The sequence below is a fragment of the Amblyomma maculatum genome, chromosome 7 (genome assembly GCF_055883805.1).
Source record: "Amblyomma maculatum isolate TAMU_Amacu chromosome 7, ASM5588380v1, whole genome shotgun sequence".
NCBI classification, from domain to species: Eukaryota; Metazoa; Arthropoda; class Arachnida; order Ixodida; family Ixodidae; genus Amblyomma; species Amblyomma maculatum.
In genome coordinates this window covers 129,251,764-129,277,910 of record NC_139350.1, presented here as the reverse complement: position 1 = coordinate 129,277,910, position 26,147 = coordinate 129,251,764, and the positions used below count along the sequence as shown (strand labels likewise).

The 26,147-nt window shown below is 46.7% G+C and overlaps 1 protein-coding gene across 17 annotated transcripts in view; it reads left to right on the top strand.

The window, feature by feature from the left end:
* The window catches only part of mask (multiple ankyrin repeats single KH domain), a 165,565-nt gene that overhangs the window by 83,467 nt on the left and 55,951 nt on the right, over positions 1 to 26,147 (top strand). For all 17 annotated transcript variants that reach the window (XM_084609470.1, XM_084609463.1, XM_084609474.1 and 14 more), the window contains 2 exons: positions 1,407 to 1,635; positions 5,986 to 6,203. In XM_084609470.1, coding sequence (XP_084465596.1) covers positions 1,407 to 1,635; positions 5,986 to 6,203 — 447 coding nt within the window. The remainder of the gene's footprint in view (positions 1 to 1,406; positions 1,636 to 5,985; positions 6,204 to 26,147) is intronic.

Sequence of the window (26,147 nt, the reverse complement as noted above, 5' to 3'; positions counted from 1 at the left end):
AGCTGTCTCTCTTGTTGTTGCTGTCCATCAAGTAAGTACGGTATCGGTACTGGTTGCCACAAATAGCTGTGTAAAAGTACTTTTTGTGAAATAAGCTGTAATCAGTGACGTATAGAACTTGTGGAGTTTCATGCAGGGTACCAGGTTGCCCTGGCATGGTACCAGAATCCATCTTAAAAGCCTGCTGTCGAGTCACCCAGGTCTAATTTTATTGCAGCATTTGCAGTTTCAATAGATAGATTTGTTTTCTTTTGACAGGGTCATGTAAACACTGTTCATTATCGTCGGGCACTGCTTTCCCTCTTCTTCAGTGGGAGTTTTGACTGATGTAGTCGAGGAAAATGTGAAGTCGGGGTCTTTGAAAAGAATAGCTTACCAGACAATCTGGTAATAGAGTTGATATATACTTCCTTCATGTTTCGACCCTTTTATTGTAGCTGATATTGTCATTGAACAGCTGCAGCTCTACATTAGAGCTTCACACCCACTGGTGCTTCTGTCATTTGTACAGCTGCTTGTTTTGTTCCAATATTCATATAGGCATTGAGTATTAGTAGAAATATCACTTAGTTTTAAGCTACACCATTCATGTTTGATTCAGTGTGGAAAAAGTACTTAACTAAGATATGTGTTCCGTTGCGTAACAGGCAACTGGCCCAGTGGTTTATGGCTCTGCCCGACTGTGATGAGAGGCCACTTGGCTGCAGTTGTCTCATCTTTAGACTTCATAATTCTTGTAGGCTTGTTTGGAAGGATGCACAGCTTGGCTCAAGCTGCAGTCACTGTTACAGCAGCAATGAAAAGTGCAGTTTCACCGTACGCACTCGTTTTCACTTGCTACAGAAAGCCATATGAATTGTTGAGGTTATGCGAATTACATTTTTTAAAATGAAAGTTAACACACTCAAAGCATTTACTGATGTGAAACAAGCTTCTTGGTCACAGTTTCTGACTGCAGCTTCACAAAAGTATGGGCGAAAGGCAAAAACGTAGGACAGTCACGCTCACGACTGTCCTTCTTTTTAATTTTTAGCTGACTTCTTCGCATTGTGAATCACCAACTAGACCGGCAACTTGCTTCCCTGAGCTTGTAGGCAACTGGAGCATTTTCTTGGTGCCCAAGTGCCTTGTGCATTTCCAAAACTGGCATGTCTCTGAGGTTGCTAGTTGCTGTGCCCAGTGTTGAATGCCATCACAGTAATAGTTAATCCTGTGATATTGCTTGTTGTATCACAACTGTTATGCTGCTTCAGCCTATCATGGCGTGTTTTCAGGAATTAGCACCACCTCTTGGGGGGGCATTGGCACTTGGGCACTGGTGCAGGTAGTGAGCTCATCATTGGACATTATTCAGTACATCCTCGAAAATGCAGCCTGACATCTGCTTTGTACGGTGTGGTTCCCAGGTGAAGGCTAGCAGTGGCAAGCAACAGAGCCCAGCTGCTGGCGCAGCTGTTACCGTCCCAACTACCAAGGATGCCAGCACTAGCATGGCGTGTCCGCCCGGAGTGGCTGGCAGCTGCAGCGGAGCCTCTTTGCTGGGCTCATTCGGAGCAGCACCCTCACAAGCGGAGGGGCTTATGGTGGCCGCACCTGCACGCACACTTCACGAGGCCCTGGGCGAAATCGTCACCGGTAAGTGCTTTGCTTTGGCAGCATCTTTCCCGAAAACTTTCTTGGACCGTTGAGGCTGTTCATGTCAGTTTTTCAAAACTGCATTTTTCCCACCTGTTGGCACTGGCCACGTGTGCAGTATACGCAAAGGGGTGCATGCCAGTGTTGGTCCTCCTCATGGAGCAGCAGGTACTGGCTGGTTTCTCTGCGTCTGGTGGTCAGGTCTTTTCTGACTTGGATGCTGGCATATTTTTCAGCTGCTCGCTACATCAGCTGCTCTGCTTGGATGACAAGGTTGTTTGTGCCAGCTGTTGAGATGAATGCGTAACATGTCAGGCTGCAGCAGTGGCCATTTGTCAGCCACATATGTGAAGGAAAAGATATTCCCTGCAGTACTAAGTTTGGATGGAGTGCTGTGTGCCAAGTCATAGATGCTGCTAAATGGGACAGCACTGGACAGTTTGCATTGCTCATTTGCTGCTGAGGGATGGACGTTAACGGACTACTATCAATTTGCCATTCACCCTAAGGTGCAGTTCATTCCGACCACGTATATGCACTCTCCTTTTGTCCTCCCGACCAAAAGTTGGTCATTTTCAATTGCTGCTGTGGCAACCATGCAGCGACAACCGTGTTCTGAAAATGAGCGAAACTGGGGGCATGTTTGTTTATGAGGCCCATCTTCTCGGTGAACACCCTCATAATGGCTAATGCCTGAGCAGCTTCTGGCACGTCGTTCATATACAGTCGAGCCTCGCTATAACGAACACGGATACAGTCGAAACCCGCAATAACGAAATCGCCGGGGACAGAAAAAATTCGCTTTCAGGAGAGTTTTGTTGCCGCGAAAACAAGGCGGGAAACAAAACAGAACAACTGCGCGAAGGAAATGGGACAAGAAGGCACGAATACACACACACAAAGCGCCTTTGTGTATGTGTATTCGTGCCTTGTTGTCCCGTTTCCTTCGCGCAGTTCTGTTTTGTTATAACCATGAACCGACTAGCCCAACATCACGTCTTACTGCAAGACGGGAAAGATAGAAAACAGCCCGCAAGAAGAAAATTTATTGCCAAATGTCAGTTAGCTTGGTTTGCCGAGCCTTGCCTTGCAACTACTTCACAGTTCTACTTTCACATTGCAAGCCACAATATCGTGACTGGATTTAAAGCGGCTCAGCCAGCCAGCGCTTGCTCTGAATTGTTCATGCCCGAGCATGCAGGCAAAGCCCAGAGACTTCTGTTGCAGCACTTTGCCAGATAAGAGGCACTTTGTTCGCACGCTGTTCACAAAGCCAGGCAAACACGCCTTGTCGACGTCCGGGAACGCCACAGCCATCACTGTTTTGTGTTGTGCTCGAGCACCATTTTCAAGCGCACCGAGAATAGCTGCCTTACATTTCAAAATTGTGGATAGGGAGCTGCATGCAATCCCGTACTTGGCGGCGGTATCCATTTGTTTCTTGCCATTTTCTACTTAGCAATGATGGCAGCCTTCTCTTGCAGCGACAAAAGTTTTTTTGGCTGGTGGACATCTTTCAAAACGCAAACATGCCGACTGCTGCTCATACACACACCCACACATACCACCACCACCGTACACAACGAACGCACGTGCACCACTACGGCAGGCCTAAAAGTGTAGCGCCGATGATAATTCTAGTGGCACCCCCCGATGATGGCTATGGATGATGGTATGATGGCTAGTGCCGGCTAACGGTGGCTAAAGTCGCACTGGCTGCAAGGTTGCCAGGCGCCAACACCGTCGCTGCAGCCACGCAAGCGCGCTGTGGCAGTTTACTCAATTTGAGCGTTTTTGGCGCTGTTATTGATAATATGGGAGACACAGACTGGCGTTGCAGCAAATTTTGTTACCGTGAAATCGCGGTACGAAAATGTTTCGTTATCGAGAGATACGAAATACATCGGGGGCCTCTATGGGCATTTGCCGGGGATCCGGAAATTTTTCGTCGCGGCGAGAATTTCGTATTCTCGAGATTTCGTTATCGCGGGTTTCGACTGTATAGCGAATTATCAGTTGAAAGGAACTAAAATAAAAGTTTGGTTAGTCTACACTTTATTCCTATGGAAGTCTATCGGTATAACGAAATGAAAAATTCGAAATTTGATGCTAGATCAGTTATAACAAAGCAGTTTGTTTTTCATTAAAGTGGCAAAAAGTGCTTAAAGAAGCCAGGAAAACATCAAACGCAATTTTCAATCGATTGTAGCACCCGTCCCAGGAGTGTGTAAAATCGCCTGTGCTTTCGCGTGCCACGTCGTCTAGCGGTCGGAGATCACAATTCTGTGTGTGGGGATCTCGGAGGTCATGAACGGCCATGGCTGGACTCGAGTGACGCCACCGAAGAGTGTTTAAATTGCTCACGCATTCACGTGCCGCATCATCTAGCGGCAGTGACAAAAACTAGCGCTAATGGCCCATAACCTCAGAGATCACACCTCCGCGCAAAATTACCTCGGAGGTCATGAACGGCCGTGGCCGGGCTCTAGCATCGCCACTGCCGCTGCTCGAGTCCGGCCATGCAATGGTTGACAGGCATGTGATTGACATGTCATCACCATTGCCTCGTCATGCTGTGAGCCCCTGCCGTGCCTCTGCCACTGTGACCGATCCGTGCGCGCGCGCTGCACTCCCAAAGTCTGTTGGCTCCATTGCGAAAATTGTGTGCGGAACCAACATCCATTCTTGATATTCATTTTTGCTCTGCAACACCAAACGAAAGGCGAGATTTCATGTTTATACCAAGCTTTTAATGAGAAAACTGAGCATTTTCACACTTTTGTGTTGTCTACATTATTGAACATTTTGTTTTGTTTGTTTTATTAGCAGACTTGTTTACAAAAATTTGGGCGTGCACCTTTATAACAAATATTGGATATAACGAACAAATTTTCGCGCCTCGTACTACTTCGTTATAACGAGGTTCGACTGTATTTCATACTAACTGTAACCATATGTAGTGCGTATTAACCAGTAGGAATTGTTTTAACCGCAACTACTTGATAAGCAGGTGCAGGGTTGTCCACTTCTAACTATAACAAGGTCACTGCTTTGAAAGCGCCATTGTATCCAACCCGGTCATGCAAAGCACGGCCTCCGTGCCCCTCGGTGCTTGTATCACTTTGCCTCTATATACGCCTGCGTTAAAGGCAATGTTGCTTTGACAGCAGTAACCATGTTAAAGCTAGAAGTGGATGGCCCTGTACATACTAATGGGGCTTTACTGTACCCACTACGAATGGCAAACATCTGAAAATAAGCAAATCATGTTAAATAGTGAGCTTGTTAATTTTTAAGTTATTCTTTAGCTGTTGCACACAGGCAGCTTATTTCAGTTAGATATTTGTACCTGGACATTAGTAATAATGATATTGAGTCATATTTTATTTTTGAAAATTGTAACGGTGCCCACCGCGTCACACTGTTTCATGGTACAAATGGCCATCTGACCTTCCCTCTCTCGCCAGCTCTGAAGAAGTGAGCAGCAGTGGGCACCATGCGTGGGTGGGAGAAAGAAGGTCACGAGCCATGTGACCTTCACTTGAATGCCGCTGAACAGGTTTTTAATTTGAGACTTTCCAGACCGTGTAAATAATCGAATGAAGTCTGGCGAAGAAATGTGAAGAATCAAATTCTGCGAGCATTTGTGTCGGGACTGCCCATTCAGGAGTCATTCCTGGTGTTGGCAAGGCACACTGGTGCTTAATAATGCTGTAGGTGGTGTTTGTCACCCAACTCCAAACTCTCTTGAGGAGATTGCTGTGGGAGCTGCGTGTAGTTATTAGGAAGACAACTGGGAAAACTACCCTAGTAGCTAACCTCTTGCAGTGCAGTGAAGAATTTCAAGGAAAAGAAGAGGGATTGAGGAAGAGAAGCTATTTTTGCATACCTAATGCTCTAAGGCATTATAACTACGGATCACTGAGTTCCACATCTTCCCAGCTATTCTGCTAGGAAGACTGTGGAACTCATTGGGCCCTAGTTTTAATGATGACATGATAGGCTTGAGTAATAAAAGTCAATCTTGTGCTTCAGCAAGGCAGCCATTGGATACAAGTTTTCACGGCATTTATGGAATGCAGTGGCAGATATTATGGGTAAAATGACTGCCACATCAATCTGCTGATCTTTCATAACTGTAATTGGTGCTGGTTTTGGAAATGTTTGAGAACTCATTGGATCGCAACACTCGGTCGCAGAAGCTGCTTAGCAGGACCCCTTTGATGATACTGCCTAAAACTTGGACAGGGCTTCAAGAAGCTGTTGTTGTTAGGCCCGCAATGGAGCTCGTGGCTCATCTTTGTTATGTGTCTAAATGAATGCTCTTTAAAATGGCAATGGGGTCTGCAGGGCCCACGGCAACTGGAACACAGTGTGGTGGTGGGAGTGGTGCCCAGGTGTCTATAACGGCGCAGCAGGCAGTGACAGTGTGCCCGGATCACCACCACCACCAACATCACCACCACCATCACCACCATGGTGGTAGCACACTACCGGCTTCCTCCAACATAGCCCAGCAGCCACCTACCCTTGCCTTCCACCCTGCTGCCTTCCCAATTCACGCCCAGGTGAGCTGTAGAATGATTCAGTTAATCTGTGTTCAAGACAAAAAAAAAGGGGAGGGGTTACTACAATTTACACCTTCACAGGCACTGAGCATGACATAGAATACTAGCGAGACAGATGGGTGTCAGCAAGAAGGATAGAAAATAACACTAGTACAATCAGCAATGGCTGGACAAACTTCACAATGCAGTGAAAATCTTGTACATTATAGGAACCTCTAAGACAGGCAGTCTGATATCAGCAGCTAGAAGGAACTGCTTTAGAGAACCCCAGGTGCTTGAAATTACAGGAGCCTTTCACTGCAGCATCCCATATTCTCCATTATGGGCGATTCCCCTGAACGTTGCACTGTTACTTTGTATTTGTTGTGCCCCGCATTAGAAACACCCTACACTAGTTAACTCTTTCGCTACCACGGGAAAAAGGGCAGTTTTTACTAGGTGGAAGGAAATATTTTTTGGCGACCAGACACTAATGCCTTATTTACATTGTTTGGTATCAAAATGTAGCTAAAAGAGTGTTCTGTTCAATAATATAAATGTTACATATATATTTATTAGACGAATTAGTAAAAAAAGAAATTATATAATTTAAAAATTTGTACAGTGAGGACATAATTCTTATTGAAAAAAGAGCAAAACTTTAAAAATACCAAGCGTGGAAAAATTTCAAGACATACATTCTGTAGCTAATTTTATCATAAAGAGATGACACAATTTTCAGAGGGTATTGCCAAAACTGTTCTTTCAGCAAAAAGAAAAAGTGCCACCAACTTCGACTCCCTGGTTTCATTTAGGAAAATACTGCATGTGCTTCACAGCTGCTGGCAAGGAATGATGTCCGTATGACGTTGTGACATTGAAAACAAATAATATAGCTGTGAGCACATGCTCCACAGCTCATAACTATTTATTAGTAATCGAAATATGCACCGCACATAGAGCGACACACCCGCTGGATGTTCCGGCTCGACTTTGACGCATCCTCCTCATGGGTGCCTAAATCTGACATTTCCACGGCTCGCCACTGCTGTCAGCATCGCAAAATCAGCTCCTGAAGCGCTCGATTGATGAGAAACTGATCTCTTCTAGAAGCGTCTGCTCGCGACACCATGCTCGATGCGCTCGCTCGGCAATCTGAAACGGCGCCGGGAGAAGCGCCGAAAAGCAAAGAACCAATAAAACATGTCGAATCACGCGATGTTTTTCACTTTCTAACCTAGATGGCGCTAGGGGCCCGCAAACTGCTTGCGCGCGAGAGAATTTGAATCGTCGATCAGATTGATCGATTTGAATAGGCACGGTAGCAAAAGAGTTAATACACGTAAAAGGCACTGTACCAGGGGCATGGTTGTACAAATATGGCCAGTGTCGTAAGATGTTATGCACACTGTGATCCAGAACTAGCTTACATTGACTCAGTTAAAAAAAGAAACTACCACACAAACACATCCTGCAGGAATTTAAGAAAAAAATCAAGTTACACTGATTTTTGCAGCAGCTCGAGCAGCAAGGCATGTCAGGAATGCAACGAAAATAGAGGGAAATAGTAACACTTCACTGTGCATCTGTTTCCACTGCCAAGTGTTGCACACTTCGTGTGGCTATAGGAAAAATGAGAACATTGAGAACAGCATCTTTTGCACAAGTCTTGGCATACTCACAGCACTTATCCCTAGAAATGCACCAGGGTGATTAATCAGTAACATCATGCATAACAAAAGAGCGCAAGTGGTACGAGCACGAAACAAAATATTGCAGAGTCCAGAGGCATGTCGGAGGAATTAGTGGAAATAAGGGAGGGAGCTTCTTATACAAGAGATTTAGAAAACAATGCCAAAATAAATGAAAAACTGAAGTAGATAAGTTGCACTAAGTATACAGTCGACTACCGATTTTTCGGAATCTCAACGGTACGATACATGCAGTGCTATAGTTTGTCGGACGCTTCTGCGTCTGCGTCTCTATTGCCGCGCGTATGTGCACCTGGGCTGATATCGTCAGCACATGAATGATGTGATATTAGGGATAGAGTACAGAAACTTCTTTAAGGTGGCTATGGGGAAACGACTGCGAAAATGTCCGAAAAAACAAATGTGCACCAAAAAAGCTCTCAATCTATTACCTATTACAGTCGAGCCCTGATATATCGAACTCGAAGGGGATCGCGAAATAGTTCGATGTATCGATAATTCGATATACAGAAATCGGCTTGAGACGCCACTTGCAATCGTGAAAAATGATACGGTATTTGTCGCGTAGTCAACCCACTCGCATGATGGACTCACTCTCCATTTTCGCCCCCAAGAATTCGAAAAAAAAAAAAAAAAAGCGTTCGGTTGCACCTTTCTCTGTTTCGACGGTCACACCACAGCTCATTTATTGGCAGCGCGCCAAGATGCTGCGCAGCGATAACGTCATAGATCCTGCGGTTGCAGGGAGCGAACTTGGCAGAGTGCCCACGTGACGGCTTGATTGCACAAGCCTGGTTCGATTTATCGCGCCGCACATGGAGTGGGGTGGGCATAGTCCACTGCTACAAAATCCTTGGTAAGCGTGATAGCTGCAAATGCCATTTGAAGCGAACAATGCTAAAAGCCGGTGTCATGATTGCAGCCGACCGCGTGCTTTCGTTGATTCATAGATGCAAGAATAAACGACTCTCGCAGAAAACAAAAAATCTGCCGCTTCTTAACGTCCGCAGCTGCCATAGCTTACGCTGCGCCACACGTTCAGCCCGACAAGAACAACTCTCGCAAAAGAAAAGAAGAATTGCTGCTTCTTAACCTCCACAGCCTCCATAGCATATGCTCAGCACGATGGCAAGAATAAACGACTCTAGCAAAAAAATTTTTGAAAATGAAAATCTGTCGCTTCTTGGCGTCCGCGGCCGCCGTAGCTAACGCGCATTCAGCACGACACGAGACGCATGAATCGCACGCAGCTGCCGCGCGCAGAGCGTTCACAACACACACTGGAGAAGTGTCTGCTACGGGCTGAGCTGGCTTGTCTACGCATGCGTAGTGTGTGCTGCTGCAAACGAAGACCGGGGAAGAGAGAGGTAAAGCTCAGGAGAAGAGTGGGCACACTCTTGCGCTTCGCTCTATCGCGTTTTTCCCCTCTCCCGAACACCACGGACGGCTGCATTGGTTCCCTCTTGTTCCTTCACGCACATGACTTGCAAACGTCACGTGCCATCGCCAAACTGTGCCCTCTCATTCCTTCCGCGCGTGGCTTGAAAACCTCACGCGGCAAACGACCGAGGTGATGTGATGGGGAAGGCGCACCGTCCAATGCGTGTTGCGGAGTTCGATATATTGAACGACCAGTAAAATTGAGTTCAATATATGACGCAGCTTTCCTATACTTTTACATGGGATTTTCAAAAGGATACTCTGTAAGTTCGATATAACCAAAATTCAAATTATCCGGGTTCGATATACCCTGTTTCTACTGTATTAACCTTGAGGCCACTCTCCGCTTCCGAGCTAGCAGGTCCACCTGAATTTCGGCGAGAGTCGTAGTGTCGCCGTAAGCCGACGAAAGGGTTGCGACCGCTGGAAACAGCTTCTTGAAACAGCTTCTGAAGCACTGAAGCCGATTCAATTAAATGCGAGCCACAGTAGCGACAGAACGTAGTGAAGAACAGGCAGCCGATCAAGTTAAAAAAAAAAAACTCCGGCAACGAGCAGCAATGTTCCGAAAACAGAAGCTGCCAGGCAAATAATATAGCCTCGACGCCAGCGTCAGTTTAGCTGAGGAGCGGCACGCAAGGCCGGCACTGGTTTCGAGGCTATCGAAGGAAAAAGTAAACAAACAAGATGACTGTGACACCGCTCAAAATGTGTGGCAGTGGGCCTGGCTGATGCCTGGAATGTCCAAAAAACGAATAGCCCTCCCTAGAGTGTTCGAAATATTGAGCCGCGTAATACACTGACTTTATAAGGTATGTCCTGGGGCCGGGAAAAAGTCTGAATAATCAAGCATGTCCAAAAAATTAGTTGACTGTAAAGCCTGTTGTAGGAGAACAGAAGTCATGCACCAAAAACGGCATATTGAAGTCATTTTATGGTTCCTCGGCTTTGAACACACATTCACCTTGCGCACTATTTGTGTGGAGAATTGGTCACCGTAAACACCATGTCTTATGTCCATGCAAAAAGCTTTAAAACATTCCATTCCACCCTAGCTTACTCGCAGGAGAAAATTCATTCATTGAGGTGACATCTGTTGTTTCACTCTTCTAAACGAGTGATAGAGTTTTAAAAAAACCTTTTATCTGCCTCCCCACATACTGAACACTATGTTTAGTGCATGATGTCCAACTAAGCCTATGTGGCATAAAACCCAGCACAACCAAGGTGTCTAGCAAACCACTATTTTCAAAATCCCTGACTTTTCCAGGTTTTCTCTGATTATTTCAGGTCAAATTCCCTAACGAGTGAAGAGGCTCAAGAATGTAGCTGCTGATGATTATGAGCATAGACAAATAATTCCCAACAAAATCATATTCTGCAGTTTATAATAGTGAAAGGCTGTTATTAGTGTTAATGGCGGGTAGAAACGTCACAAGTTTACTGAAAATAAAAGCGCACTGATGCCAGCCTCAGCAGAGCTCTTTGATGCTACCAGTTGCAAAATTTCCTATAGGCGCCATGTATCAAAAACGGCGGTTTTGATTGGTCAAAATTCGGGTGTATATAGAGTGCCTCGATGCGAGGCACCCTAGGTCACGGCCGGTCTCGAGGAAGAGCACACTTCTCTCAGCGCGCTGTTAGCGAAAATTCTTAAGATAACAGCCGTAGAGTTAATTACGGGGAGACACGAGTCTTAGAATGGTCGAAAATGGTCAAAAATCGATTTTGAGAAAAACTCATTTTTCGGAAGGCTTATCATTTCGAGTACCTGCATTCAAATTATTAACTCTGAATTCGGTCAGGAAATGTGAAATCTGCTTTCAAAACATCACGGCAGCCACGAAATGCTTCCCGAAAAGAGGAATTGTGTTCAAAATTCTCGCAAAATTGCAGCCCGCCGATCACCGCCATCTTGGCTTAGATTAAAGCTGCTTTCTGTGTGCACAATTTGCACTATCTTAAAGGGCCACTGTCCAGGGAAGGCCCTTTTAAGCAAAGGAGTCCAGTGTTTCGATCAGGTACCGGGGATAGTCTGTGCAAAATGCTACAGTGACACGCGCGCCGAAAAGCATCGAAAATACAATTCAAAGCTATCTCATGCTCTCCTCCGGGAAGCCAGATTCCCCGTTTCCTGCGCTGGCTCGACGGGCCACGATAATGACGTACGTACCGGGAACGAAGTCAATTGGTCCGTCTCGCTGACTGACGGGAGAAGGATGGGTGTCTACCGCTCGCAGCGCGCTTTTCCCTCGCCACGGCCAGGCTGAATCCAGCGGCGCGCGCTCCCTCGACCGTTTCTTTTTTTTTTTTTTTCGCGCTCACGGAGAGCCACACCCCACCTCCCGCCAAACGCGGAGGAGGAAGGGGAATTTGTATTGCGGAGGCTAGACGACCTCGGGCAGGAGAGTGAAAAACCTTTGCGAGGGAATGGAAGGAGAGAGGCATGACAGAATCGGGTGATTGCGGTGGCTGTAACTGCGTTATTAGTTACTCTTTTCAAAAACATTTTGCGGCCTTGCGTTCTAGGGGCGAAGTCTCACAGTCACCGGGGAAGAAAATATTTTCGACCGGAGGGTGGACAGTGGGCCCTTAAAATGGCTTCACTCAAGTGGACTGCCTGCGTGCGCCGGTTTTCCGAACGCCGTTTATGGTCTCGGATTAGCTCTCAAGCAGCGCACTTCAAAAGCACGCCATTCCGCGTCTCCCATTGGCTGGCATGATCGGCGCATCATTTGTTTTTCTTGCTGTTTTTGATGGTTGCCCTGATTTTTCCGGGTGCATGAAATTTCCCTGACAATTCCCAGTTGCTACACTGTGACAACATGCTAGCTTACTCACTAGTTTGTGCTGTTTCATCAAATAGTATACACCTGCTCTGTGATAAGTTCTTTCAGTGTCCTCCAAAGGTACGCTTTGTTGCACTACGACTGCAAGCAAAAGACAAGCATGCAAAGCAGTGTGGCCTTTCAGAAGCTTTTCTCAGGCAGAAACTTTTTCAGTACTGCTTGTGCATCATGCTTGTTTGCCCTATAACGCCCACTACCTCATGTAATGTCTCACAGCAGACCTTTGAGGAATAAATAAATAAAATATATATTAGAGGACCATGTGAACGTCCACACATGTAATGCACTAGCTAGCAAAAGGATGCATTAAGTGGCACGCAAGAAAGTTGTCTAGTGCTTCTGATGCAAACTCTAATCATCAAAAGCAATACATCCTGGGAAGTCTGACCGTGTTTGTGTACTGTATCTACAACAGTCAGCGACCGATTTTTCGAACCTCTAGGGAACGTAAAAACGTCCGAAAAGTCAGGTAGTCCGAAAAAATGAATGCATGCAAAAAACACACCATTTTACTGATATTTCTGCAATCGAGAGGGTCAAGGGTGAAGTATCAGGCTTCCAAAACTGTGCCAAAGCATCAGTGAGGTGGTTCTGAAAAAAGCCGTTCGAAAACTCTGTATGCAACCGGCAACCAGTTTATTATGTGTGTGTTGTCAGGGCAGCCGGTGTTATTGTTACAGTGTCTTGAAGAACTTGTCGATTGTTGTTTGAACGGTGTTCTGCTTGCACGCGATCATATCCGCCTCTATCTGAGCACGAGTCATGTCAGCACTGTACACAGATGAAAGCGTGACCAATGCTCGCCGAACTCCTTGCCCATGTCAGCCTGCAATCAGCCACTCATGACTAGCTTAATAATGGCAGCTTTCTTCTCCATCGGTAACTGACTGTACTGTTTTCCATGCTTCGATGCCATCGGCGAGGACGACGAAGACTAGTGGGGGCAAGTGAAAGCCTCACATTGCAAACAGTGGAGTTTGCTGACGACCGTCGAAGCACCTAGGCCTAGCATCTCAGAGCACACTTGACATAATACGTAGCACAACCACGCCAGACACCATGTGGTCTGCACAAATGAAATGGCGCCGTGATGCGAACGGTGCCTCCTGAAACTCTGGACGAGGCCCTGGTGAACATAGCCGCACGGCCAGAGCAAATCTGTGTGTGACGGCTACATTCGGCTAGTTGTGGTTCAGAGCGATGATACACTCCTGCTGCAAGTCACTTTCCTTTGCAGACTGGGAGATAGCCAAAATGGAGGCTTTGTATGACTCAGTTCTGTTTTTTCAACAAGTCCGGAAAATTAGACGATGGGGAATTTGAGCGTCCGAAATTTCAGATGTCCTCAAAACATTGATTCTGCTCGTGGCGAGTGCCACGCAGATGTCCGAAATACTGGGCATGTCTGAAAATTCGGTCGTTGACTGTATTCCCTTTATTATGGTTGTGTGATTATTGGCAAAGTTTGTCAATGGCAGTTGCTGTGCAATTTGATTCGCACCGTGCCTTTCCTACTTTAAGGGGAGACACTGGTCTTAAAACATAATTTTTTATTATTAGAGGTATCGTAACAAAATTCTGCATTTACAGTCGTGCCTCGTTAATATGGACACTTTGGTTCCCGACCAAAACTGTCCATAAAGCGAGTCATCCATAATAACGAGTCGTGAATAAAAACAAAAAGGATTTTATTGAGAAAAGAGAATTGTAATTAATGACTGCTTTTGTACATAACAGTGTGCACTGGACTCAAAATTTCACAGAACACCGGCACATTTGAGTGCATTATCCTTGTCGTTGTTATCATCGAAAAATTGTAGTGCAGCCTGAAGCGACTCGCTTACCATGACACCCGTGATGTTGGGCTTTGTGTTGGTCGAACTTTCGGGCACGAACTCCCCACTGGGCGATAAATCAGCGTCTGATTCTCTACTCACTGCCACTTCCAAAATGTGCTCTTCACTGAGCTAAGTAGCCGCTAAGTAGCTGCTTGAGATTCTCCCGAGGCGAGGAAACAGCTGAGCTGTCGATACTAGTCCCTCGCAGCTTGGATTGACTGAGATGGCTTTTGCCGCTTGTATTCACAGATTTCTTCGCGCCTACGTTCAGCTCTGTTCTTTTGCGTTTAATTCCCACCATGCCAAAAGCCAGACTCAAGTTCAGGGCTACAGACTCCTGATGCTGTGCACTTTTTTGCCTAGTTAACCTTTCTGCCTTTTCGTTTTTCTGATTCTTTCTTTTTTTGCCTTGTACTGTTTCTGTAAGAAAGCGAAGGAGTCAAGCTGGCAAGCTGCTATGCAGAGGGCTATCGAACATCACATCTTCTTGGCGCCGTTTTTATGTGTTCCCATAAAACAAACACTGCAAGCTGAAGTACAGTTTAGAGCGACGGCTAGCCGACTACTAAGAGCTCAGACCTTGTCAAGGCCACATCGTTGACTCAAAGCGGAGCCGGCATACGGACCGCCTAGTGTGCAAAGTTTGGCCGTTCGACAGCGCAACAAGGACGAAAACCAGGAGCATGAGAGGGAAGCGCGTCCAGGACGGGACGCCCGGTCCGAGTTGCGTGTTCGTACGTCGCCTCTTTTGTCGCTGTACTTTGTGAGTGTGTCTTAACTCTCACCGAAAAGCGCTAACGGCTTCATGGAACACACATTGCGCTTTGGGAAAGAAAACTTCAGTTCCCACCGCCACTGTAGGCACTTGTCTTTCTTCCCGTCATTTCTTTTTTACGCTTTTACCGGCCTCTCTGTTCACATTCAGCAGAATTTATTGCAACCACATGTTGCTGTTTTCCCGACTGCGGCGGCACTTCCGCTGCACCCAGAAGCCTCCTGGTTCCCCCTTTCGGGGTCTTTCTTACGCTGGCCCTCGGTTTGCTGTGTACACTCCTCTCCGCTCTTGCGCTCCCCTCCTACCCCCCCCCCCCCCCCCCCCCCCCTTCTTTAAAACGGCGACACGGCGGCTTTGGTTCTTTCCAACCCCACAGGACTCGTTCAGGCATCCCGCCGTATCGGCTGTCGCATAGGTTCGCGGGCGGCGCGCCCTTTAACTTGCGTTCGGACTACTCTGCTTTTTTTCAAGCACTGTCCATATTAACGAGACAAAAATACATGGGCCCAAGTGGGGCGCGTGCATTCTTCCCCTGTCCATTGTCCGGACAGCGAGTTTCCATATTAACGAGGCATAAATACATTGAAAAGGTTTCGTCCCCAGTAAAACTGTCCATTTATTCGGGTCGTCCATATTAACGGGGGTCATATTAACGGGGCACGACTATATGTATTTCTTCCTGCTGTTTTCAAAGATATTTGTTTCACTATACCTCGATTAGTCCTCATACTATGGAAGACACATAACTGATGCTTAATTAGGTCATTTCTTATGGGTCATTAAGACACTTTCTCTCAATATTGTTTGGTTTCCATTAAAATGTTGCTGTAGCCAGAGAGGTGCCATTTGGAGCTTGGTATCTATATTGTCATTAAGATGCATCATCATATAAAAATGTCCAATTATTCCAATGCCCAGTAATTTTGAAATACAGTCGAACTCGGATATATTGAACTTGAAAGGGATCTCGAAATAGTTCGATATACAGAAATCAGCTTGAGATGCCGCTTGTGATTGTGAAAAATGATACCGTATTTGTTGCGTAATCAACCCACTCGCATAATGAACCCACCCTCCATTTTTGCTTCCGAGAATCTTTAAAAAAAAGAAAGAAAAGCGTTAAGGCCCGTTCACATGCAAGCGATTGAGTGAACTCGGCGATGAGCGGCAGCGACCGAAAAATTTCCAACTTCAACTGCGTCGCTCAAGAACGGGTTTTTGGTTCGCCGTGGCAGAAATCGTGAGAGTTTTCGCCTGCATGTTAAACAGCTTATGAGGCACGTCCCTCTGTTTTTGGCTGTCATCGCATCCACAGCTCATTTATTGGCAGCGCGCCAAGATGCTGCTCAGCGATAATTTTAGCGACTCTCCGCTAAAATACAAAAAGGCAAAATTTTTTAAGTATAACTAGGACAAAGATTTTTTTTTTTAGAATTTGGTTACAGTTTGTTTAAATTAGATTATGGTTTGATGATGATGGTAATGGCAGATGAGCAGGTCAACCGAGCGTCAACGGCGAGAGAGGTAACGAAAGTTGGCACACGCGGTCCCATAGGACCCCACTATCTGTGCAGGTTTTTATTTCAGTCTGTCTTGCTTCTGTCTACCACGGGCTGAGGTGGCTTGTCAGCGCATGCATAGTGCGTGCTGCTGCGAATGAAGACCGGGAAAGAGAGAGGAAGGAAAGAGAAAGCTCGGCAGAAGAATGGGCACACCCTTGCGCTTCGCTCTATCGCGTTTATCGCCTCTTCCAAACACCACGGCTGCATTGGCTGCGTCTACTCCGTACCGGCAGTCAAGCACATAGCTTGCAAATGTCACATGCTTGCGCGTGGCAAGCTGACGAGAACCGGCATGTTCACCATGGTATGGCCGATATCACCGCAGATGCGCGCACCTTTGGAGAAAGAGCACAGCACTGCCCTAGACCAGCCGTCGCCAACCTGTTCCCGCTCATTCTTTCCGCGCGTGGCTTGAAAACGTCGCGTGGCAAACAGCCGAGGGGGATGAGATCGTTTTGGGGAAGGCGTACCTTCTATAGACAAGCGTCAGCCTGTGACGTCAGTGGAGATGCGGCGGCGCTGGCGAGAGCAGTGACTTTCATGGCGTAGGCAAAAGCATGGGCCGTCTACATTAGATGTGCGGCGCTTGCTACGTTTTCAAGCATAATTGCCGATATTCACGCACGCTGTGGTGCGATTGGTTGTGCCACAAGGCACAGGAAAGAAAATGCTACCTGTTTTCACTTGTTTCTTGTGGTCAGATAAAGATGAGAGCGAATGACAGAGGCGTTGAGCGCGACAATTGTAGACACTTCGTCGACGGAATGATAACGTGTGTTGCACTTCTGCACTGAAACGTGATCAGTTCGTTTGCAACTCTTAATTGTCGTGATTGCTTTTTGACCACACGACGAATAGTGCAATAACAAACGCCTGCAGTTCGTGCACGTTTTGGTGTATATACTACCAGGCCATAAGAAGTTTGGAGGTGATATTCCGTGTGCGTATGATCTCAATCGAACGCTACTAGGAAACTGCGCTGTGAGTTCCATTCATCTGCAGTACTGCCCCTGCATATTTTCTTACAGAAAAGGACGCAAAAGCTGCTGCGAAGGTAACTACTGTTACCTTGAGTGGTCACTCCCGCGCGATATTGCCGAAATAGGCCCAGAATTGTGAAGTAGCTTTTCTGTTTTCACTTTCTCGAATTTCACCGAGTGACCCTTCATCAACGGTCCTAGAAATCGAGTTAACGTCAGTAGGATCCGGACAAAGTTAAGCAGCGCTATTTCTTGGAGTAAAAAATTTTCTTTTTGAAGGTTAAGATCATAATGAATGAATTAACCACATACACCCAGCTATGATCGAGCAAGATATTTAATTATAGTATGTACAGTACATTGAGTTTAATGTAACGAAGTGGAATTGGCTATGTGGGCACACAGGTGTCCACAGAAACAAGTGTGACAGATACTGCACCTTTCCCTTCCTGTGAACCAACCAACCAACCAACAGGAGGGATGAAAAAAGCAGAATAAGATAACATGCATTTGAATAAAAATTTTCTCAATATATTAAATAATGCTCAGCAGATCGCGCAAATTTGCTGCAAGCGATTGTGGACGTAGTGGAGAACATTTCATTTGCGCTAATAGTAAAAAAAACAAACAGAACAACAACAAAATTAGACCATTCTTACGGGCCTTTATGTATATATTAACCTGTGAATAACCCTGGCTACGTCTGTGCAATTAAACAGACGTCAAACGCCTTTTTATCGAGCAGGATAAAATAAGTTGGCAGCGCACACTAGGCGAATGTTAGAAAGAATTAGAAGATTGTGTTGTTCTTATTCAGTGAAATTCTATGACTTAAGTTGCAGGTACAGTGAGCTAAAAATATAATTTCTAGTTCAGTATAGTTGCTGGTAATATTGTTCTTTAGAGTGAAGGTGCTTGGAGCAGCAGAAAACGTACCTATCAAAATAGTTATCATACGAAAAGCACACTTCCGATAATTCATATCATCGTCCTTGCATGCGCTAACAATAGGCCCGGAAGTTGGACAGTGTTGACTATATATTAGTTTTTCTACAGTCGCTACAGTCGGCAACCGTAGCCGCGCGCCGTTGAGGCCACAGAGAAGGAAGCCAATGCAGCGCTTTTCGCCAGGTAATACCAGCAGTAATCGGCTAGTAAAGTGCTGAACTACTCTCCAGACATAGACCAAACTGTTTCTACGCACAAGCAAAGCTTACGGTTCAGAATATTTTCGAAAGCGGCGTCGCTTTTGCCTACACCCCATGTCGCTGCCGACCGCAGCGCCACCTTTGTTTACAAACATGACACAAGCGTGGTGTGGAGTTCGATATATCGAACTCCTCACTATATTGAAATTGGAGTGGTTGGAAATTGGAACTATATTGAAATTGGAGTTCGATATACGACGCAGCTTTCCTATACTTTCACATGGGATTTTCTAGGGGATATTCCATGACTTCGATATGACAAATTCGAATTATTCGGGTTCGACTGTATAATTAGCTGACATTAGCTCTCCCCAAAATTTGACGTGTTCAATTTAGCAACATAAAAATAGCATACCTCCAAAGTTCAAATCTTCCTGAATTCAATTGTATAATGCTTATTAAAATTGTGCCACAAGAACATAAATGAAAAGTTCCGTAAGTTGAGAAAATCTCATTTGAAGTTGTGACACCGACTGCAAAAAATTTTCGGAGGAATATTGAACTACAGATTTTATTTGAATGTTCCCTATCTGTCTGCGTGAAAAACAAAACAAAAAGTGTCTTATTCCGCCGAAGGAAACATTTTCTAAAAATGTTGAAAATGTGTGCATGTTGAAATTGTAGAAGATATTTTCGTGGAGTTATGGATTGACTGTTTTTTAGCCAACAAGAGCACGAGTCTAGGGTGTCCAGCTCCAAGGACAGTATTTTGAGCCCTGAAAATGGTTCCTTGGGGGAACTTAAGGCTGATTCTCACGTCACTGCTGTGTGAGGCACGCTATCAGCCCGGTCCTGCCCCCTTCAGGATAATGCCATACCTGCCAAGTTTTATGATTTTATCGTAAAGTGCCCGATTTTCAATGCTTTCTTATGAGTATCGTAGTACCCACTCTCATTTTACGATTTTTATGGATTTGTGTGCTGACTAAACAAAAGGTAGCAGGGTTAGACCGAGTAGACGTACGAAAACGTGAACCTAGCTGGTTTTGTGCCGCGTGTGCAGTCTCATGGTGGGCTGTGTACTCCGCGGCGTATCTTATTTGTTTGCCACATCTCTTGTCGCCACCTCTACTCCAATCAGATCATGCCCATTCAATAAAGTATGGCTACATCATCATCGCAATCGACTTTTCGGCTAGCCGAGACTGTCCAGCTGTTAGTTAGGCTTACTGTGTTGGCAGCGTAGCTGCTGCGGGTGCGATTGTGGGGTGTCTACAAGAAGTACTTTCAAGTGCTCGTGCCCAAATATTCAACAGAAAAATATAGCAAAGGTGAAAGGTACGCTTTCTGCACCTACTGCCGCTTGATGTGAATATTGCACCTGCCGGTCGTCGGGAAATTCTGCTCCATCTCGGTACAAAGAATAAGGATTTAGCAAGTATTGTTGACACCAACAAGAAGATTAGTGGGTATTTTAATTCTGATGTGGACCAAGCCACTATTCAAGCAGAGTGTCTCTTCACGGCTTTTCTGATCGAGTGGAAGTAACCATTCAGGAGTGCACAGACGAGCAGGGCACTCTGTTGCCAGTCTCAAATGTTATGTTAAGCATTCTCACTCTCTCATGCAGTAATGCAGAGTGTGAAAGTGTTTAGCAAAGTAAAGAAGATGTGCACCAGGTTTTGCTCCTCCATGTCAAAAAGGGGCCTAGAACAACTGTTAATTGTCAAATAAAAGGAGTCTGGAGTTTGTCACAATCAGGTGTTAACAAAGACTTCCTTCGGAAGGCAAAAGCAGTAACCTCTTTAGTACTGTCCCAGTCTTTCACTTCAAATACGTCTTTCTGAAGTTATGTTTATGTCCCAACTCTAGTTTAAACTGCTATGTTTTTCATCATTCAAGAGACTTTGAGTAATAAAACGTATTTTTTGCATTCTCTATAGGAAGTAGATTGAGTACTGTGCGGTTGGCAGGTCTGTAATGCTCTGTGCTCTTGTGTGCCGATTGCCCCCGCGCACTACAATAGGTAATTGTGCTCCTACTGTCGCCCCCACCAATTCGGGGAGCGTATAATAGCACGATTACGATCTTCCTTATGGGGCCCAGGCGTCCCAGCCTTCTCTGCCTTTAGCAGTACTGCAAGCAGCGCCTCGGCCCCGTCAGAATGATGCGCACTGTAATAGGTAATCAATAGGTAATCGTGCCTCCCGCGCCTCTCACGCCCCGAACTGGTAGGGCGACAGTGGGTGCACAATTACCTATTGTAGTGCGCCGGGACGATCGACACGCAAGGGCACAATTATAGTGCGCATTACCCTGAGGGGGGCAGGACCCGGGCCGACAGCGAACACGTAATACGCAGTCCGCGGGCCGACGGTATGTCGTGTGAATCGGCGGTCCGGAGCAGAGGAGGCCGGAGCCCCACCGGCCCTGAAAGTACGTTGCGACGCTCGAGCAGCTGACCGCTCACGTATTCGCCATCTCGCCGCGATGTACCGCGCTTCGTGTGCGCGATAATGTTGTTTAACCCTTTCATGTCCACAATCACGAACTCAATACCGGCATCGCATTCCGCGCTGAAGCCGATGTGAAACTCGCGTTGGGTTGTTGACTTTCCCAACAGAACGGACTTGGCGCTGGCCGCTCAACACAGTGAGCCGGCTCCGCCGTGGAGTAGTACGCGGCGGCGGCATCAACACAAAGTGTACCGTGATCCGGAATGCAGTTCGCGCTGCAAACGACTGACTTTTACAGCCGCGAAGCGAGCACGCACGGTCGTCATACTTTCTGTATCCTGATCATCTTAGTCCGATGCTTGTATTGCGCGCAGCGATTTCTGTTACCCACAATCACGTAAAAAGATAGCAGGAGCTCATTATTACCGCGAAGTAGTCTTTTCTGTTTTGGAGTCGAACTGGTCTATAATTTAAAGCCATGTTTTTGCCTTCATTCGCAGTACATGGTTTTCACAGAAATTACAGTGACAGACTCTTGCAGCTGCGCGACACCAAATGCGTGAGTTTTGTGGCTGCACAGAGCAGTCGCTTGAATCTATCGCTTTCCTCAAGCGTTTTAGCACGCTTACAGTTACGCGCTTGAATCTATTTATCGCTTTCCTCAAGCGTTTTAGCACGCTTACAGTTACGCTATATAAGCTTCGGCATTTGACACGTACCGGGCGCATAGGGGCAGCAGTCCGAATGGTCGTCTTCCAAGGGTTGAAAGCAGCATGTTCATGCAGCTCTCATAGAGTAAGCACGATCGCTTGCACTGCAGTATATCACATCGAGCGGAACAGTCACCACAACAATACTTTGGCAAAACGGCGCAGCAGCAGCAGTTGCAGGCCGCCACAACCGCTCGTTCACCCCCCACTGTCCATAATGTAGGCATGTAGGCTACCCTCGAATGTCAACAGCGCGCCCGCACGAGGCGATGAGGCCGACGTCACGTGGCCAACCTTCGCAAGCTGTCAGTGCCGATGAAGCCGTTCCCTTCCCCGTTTTTTTGCTCTCCTAGTCAGACCAAATTAAGTGAACTAGAAAAAATGTTTTGATGTCGGTGTGTTTTAGTGCGCGCGTCTGCCATAGCGCGGGTACAGTGAACTAGAAGTATTCACTGTAGCGCGGGCGCGCGGCTGTGGGGGGTAACATCCATGGGGCTGTGGGGGTTGCGAGCGCGGCGCCTATTCGCGCATGCGCGCGCAGCCGCAGTAGATATCACCGCACACTATCACGTGGTTTAACCACCGTCTAACACGTAGGGGCCGACTCGCTCCCTTTTATTTTTTATGACTAGGGGCTAGGCTTCACGGATATTGCCGCGCGCTCCCTCCTAGTTTTTTCTTCCTCTATGCCCTGCGGCCCACTTTTGGGTTTTAGCACACAGCGGAGTCGGCGAAGCATGTCGGAGCGGGCGCTTTGAAATACCAAATATCGGAGGCCGCAATGTTACTTTCGGTTTCGGTTTTTCGTATGCGTCTCGTAGTTTGGTACATAGGAACTTGCGCGAAGCAATACCTGAAGCAATACAGAACGATGTTGCTCGTCATCAACCCACTCTCGCGCCCGTTTTTTATAGGGAACGACAGGTACGCAAAAGTTGTTCGTTCGGGGGCTCGGGCATATGGGGCTACGGATAAAGCAGAACCAGAACCCTTTGAATCTGGAGGTTGCGGTGCATGCCACCTAGCCGTGACAGTTAATACTATTTGCACTTAATCTTGCCTTAACTTTTAGTAACCAAATAATCTATATTCCGTTACTTCGACCTGTTTTAATTAATATTTAATTACATACAGTCCTGAAGCTATAACTTTTTTTTGTTGGTAGGTGCAACGCTGTCTGGCGGAGTAATGGAGCCTTGAGCCATATCTCTACGTGCTATAAACGTTACCTTGAGCTGGGCATTAAATGGCGTCGAGTGTCCGCTCTATTTACATTTGCTTTTTTTTTTTTTTGTTTTGTTTTTTCTTGGTACTTTCCTGATGGGGCTGGGACAGGTGGCGCTTGCGGCGGGGGCTAGCTAAAACCCCTCAATAAACTAAAAGTAGCGCCAACATGTGAAGTTTGCCGCCCGCCTCCTCTCCTGCGCTCTCCTTCGTCTTTCGACCCTCTCATTGTCCGAGCGCCGTCACGTGCGCGCGCGCGCTTTTTTTTTTTTTTTTGCTGGGCGTGCAGCTTCCTCCTTTCCAGCGGGGCGGGCGGCGCGCGCGCGGCACATATCGCCGTGTGTTTTGCTGCCACGCGGACTGCTACTAAATCGTTCCCGCTGGCTATTTAATTTTTTTTTTTCAAGCATGTTGCGCTCTTTGGCCGGCGGTTGATAGAAGCACGGTGGTGAAGGCGAGTTCAACCAACGCAGACATCGCGTACAAATGGTGTCACGCACTGACAGTTGAAAACGGAACCGTTTCAGCGCAAAGTATAAAACAAACTGCTACCACGCTTCTCAAGTTTCACGTAGCTTACAATTCAGTCCAACCTGCAAAGAAACCACACAGACTGCAGCTTCCGCAGCCTAGTTAATTTTTTTTCAAGCATGTTGCGCGCTTTTGTCAACGGCTGACGGACTCAAGGAGGTGAAGGCAGCTGGCAGCTGAACACGGCACTGTCTCAACGCCAAATATAAAAAAATAACTGCTACCTCCCTCCCCAAGTTTACCGGTAGCTCACAATTGTCAATCAAAGCTGCAAAGACTCCACACAGACTGCAGCTTCCGCCGCCTATAGTTAATTTGATCTGCAGCTGAAGTTGAAAATACATGGAAGACAGCTGCTGCCACACTTCTTAAGTTTACCGGCAGCTCGCAATGCAGTCAACGCTGCGAAGAAACCTTACACAGACTGTTCCAAAATTGTTCCTGTCCGCCGCCTAGTTACAAATTTTATAAAGCATGCCGCTGAGTGGCCAAATGTGACGAACTACAGACACACGGAGATGACGGCGAGTTGAACCAACGCCGAAATCGCGTATATGTGGTGATGACACTCACAGCTGAAACTATTCTGGCGGGAAATCCCTGTCAACATTCGGTAATTATGTTTCAGCAGTGAGTAATATTTTAACCTGAACACATTGCGGCAAAATGCAAGGCTCTGGTGAGACCCGGCGCACGGCCGCCTCGATCGGCTCGCGCGCGGCGCTGATCGAGACGGCCGTGACCAGCGCCTGCTCCGGAGAGCGCGCGCTAGTCGCGCACCCCGTAGGTGGAGCCACGGTCGAAATGCGAGAGGAGGAGCGGCGCCGCCGGAGGAGGAGAGAGGAGATGGCGCTACTTTTAGTTTATTGAGGGGCTTTAGGGCTAGCTGGGCTAGCCTGCCACCGAATTTTTATCTGTTGTAGGCCGTCATTGCTCGACGGCTGTTGTTGAGGCGCGCGTCTTTTTCTCCCTCTTCCTTTTCTTTCTTCTGCAGAGGCAGCGGAGGTAGCTCAGCTACAGAGCTAGTAGCAGGCCCGTGCATTTTCTTTTCCTTCTTCCGAAACGGCAGCCACGGCGGCGGATGCAAAAAAAAAAAAATAATAAAATGCCGTGTGCCGCTCATGCTAGCCAATGAGAGACGCGGAACAGCGCGCTTGTGCGCCATTCAGAGACCGCAAACGGCCTTCGGAAAGCCGGCGCTCGCAGGCGCTCTAAAGTACACTAGAATATGGGTGGTGGGCTGACTGAGCGCCGTCCAGAGTCGCAGTTTGTCTCACCCGTGAGGTGGCGCCACTACCATCTTCAGTGTAAGCGGCCGCTTCAGATTTGTTTTTGGCTGCGCGAAAAGTAGGCAGTCGCCGTTTAATTTGTGCAATGCTCGTTTCTCAGTCTATTTTTTTTTTCTCGTTATGTGGGAAGACTTTCTTTCTTTGCCACTCTGGTAATGCAGGTTAGGTTTCGCTCATCTTGCGCCCGTTATCGGTGGAAATTAGCCAGCTTGGCATTTAAGGAAAAAACTCTCCTTAAGCGTAAATTAAAGCTCTCGTAATGTTTCTGCATTCAGCGGGTATATTTACACGGGTGTAATTCAAAAATAGCCCAACGTGTTTATAATAGATCGCCTAATTACCTCATTACCTCATTTTATTCAACAGACTCTGTGCGCAGCCCTGCCTAAGCACATACATTACGGCATTTAGGCACGTTTACTAATACATTTGCCTTAAAGCTACAAATTTCATACTCTGGCTGTGCATCGCATGGAAGAAAAAAGAGAAGGGGAATGTGAAGGGAAGTTTAAGGTGCATACATTAAGTTGGGCAGAAATCTCGAAAATAAAGGTTTGGTTCAGTTTATGGGGTTCAACCCAAAGCGGCTCGGGCTACGAGCGAGAGACGCCGTAGTGGAGGGCTCCGGAAATTTAGACCACCTGGAGTTCTTTTACGTTCGCTGACATTGCACAGCACATAGGCGCCTTGCTTTTCGCCTCCATCGAAAAGCTGCCGTCGCGGCCGCGGGATTCGATTCCGCAACCTTGGGTTAAGCAATCGAGGGCAATAACCGTGCTGAGCCACAGCGGCGGGACGTTGGAGGTAAACTAAGCAGTTTAAGGACACCAACTTACCACATCTGTGCCAGAAATCATGTGCCTGCATAAATGGTTGCTCAGTCTGATAGATAATACTCCAATGTAAAATGCTGTTAATTCTCTGGCACTACGACGTTTTTTTTTTTTTTGTTTTTTTTGAGCAGTACAATGGAACAAAGAGACTTCACAAACAGCAAGACTCTCTTCCACTGCTGTCTGTCAGATATGCTGGTAGGTTTGGGAGAAGTCTGAACATCGGCACTTCTAACTAGTACTTCAGGTGTGGGATTCGCACTTTTTTACCATCAACAATGTATGCAGAGCTGCGAATTATGTAGCGCAGCTCATAGTGTAGCTCGCAAACGACACTTGTGTCTTCGAGGGGCTTAACTGCTCGATCTAAGTTCTTCTCCCAGAGTCTTAGAAGTGCTTCATCCTTTGGCATGCTGAACAAGATTGCTTAATTTGGCATACCTTTCATATGAACGCCGCCCGTTTTGCATCCGGGCCCAAAACAGGGATACAAGCAGTGCGGTGCCATTTCACACACAGCAGCAAAAAGCGTGATTTACTTCCTACAAAACTATTACTTTTTCTATAATTGTAAAATGTGAATCGTATAGAAACCACAGCTGAGCGCAAAGCCTGCAC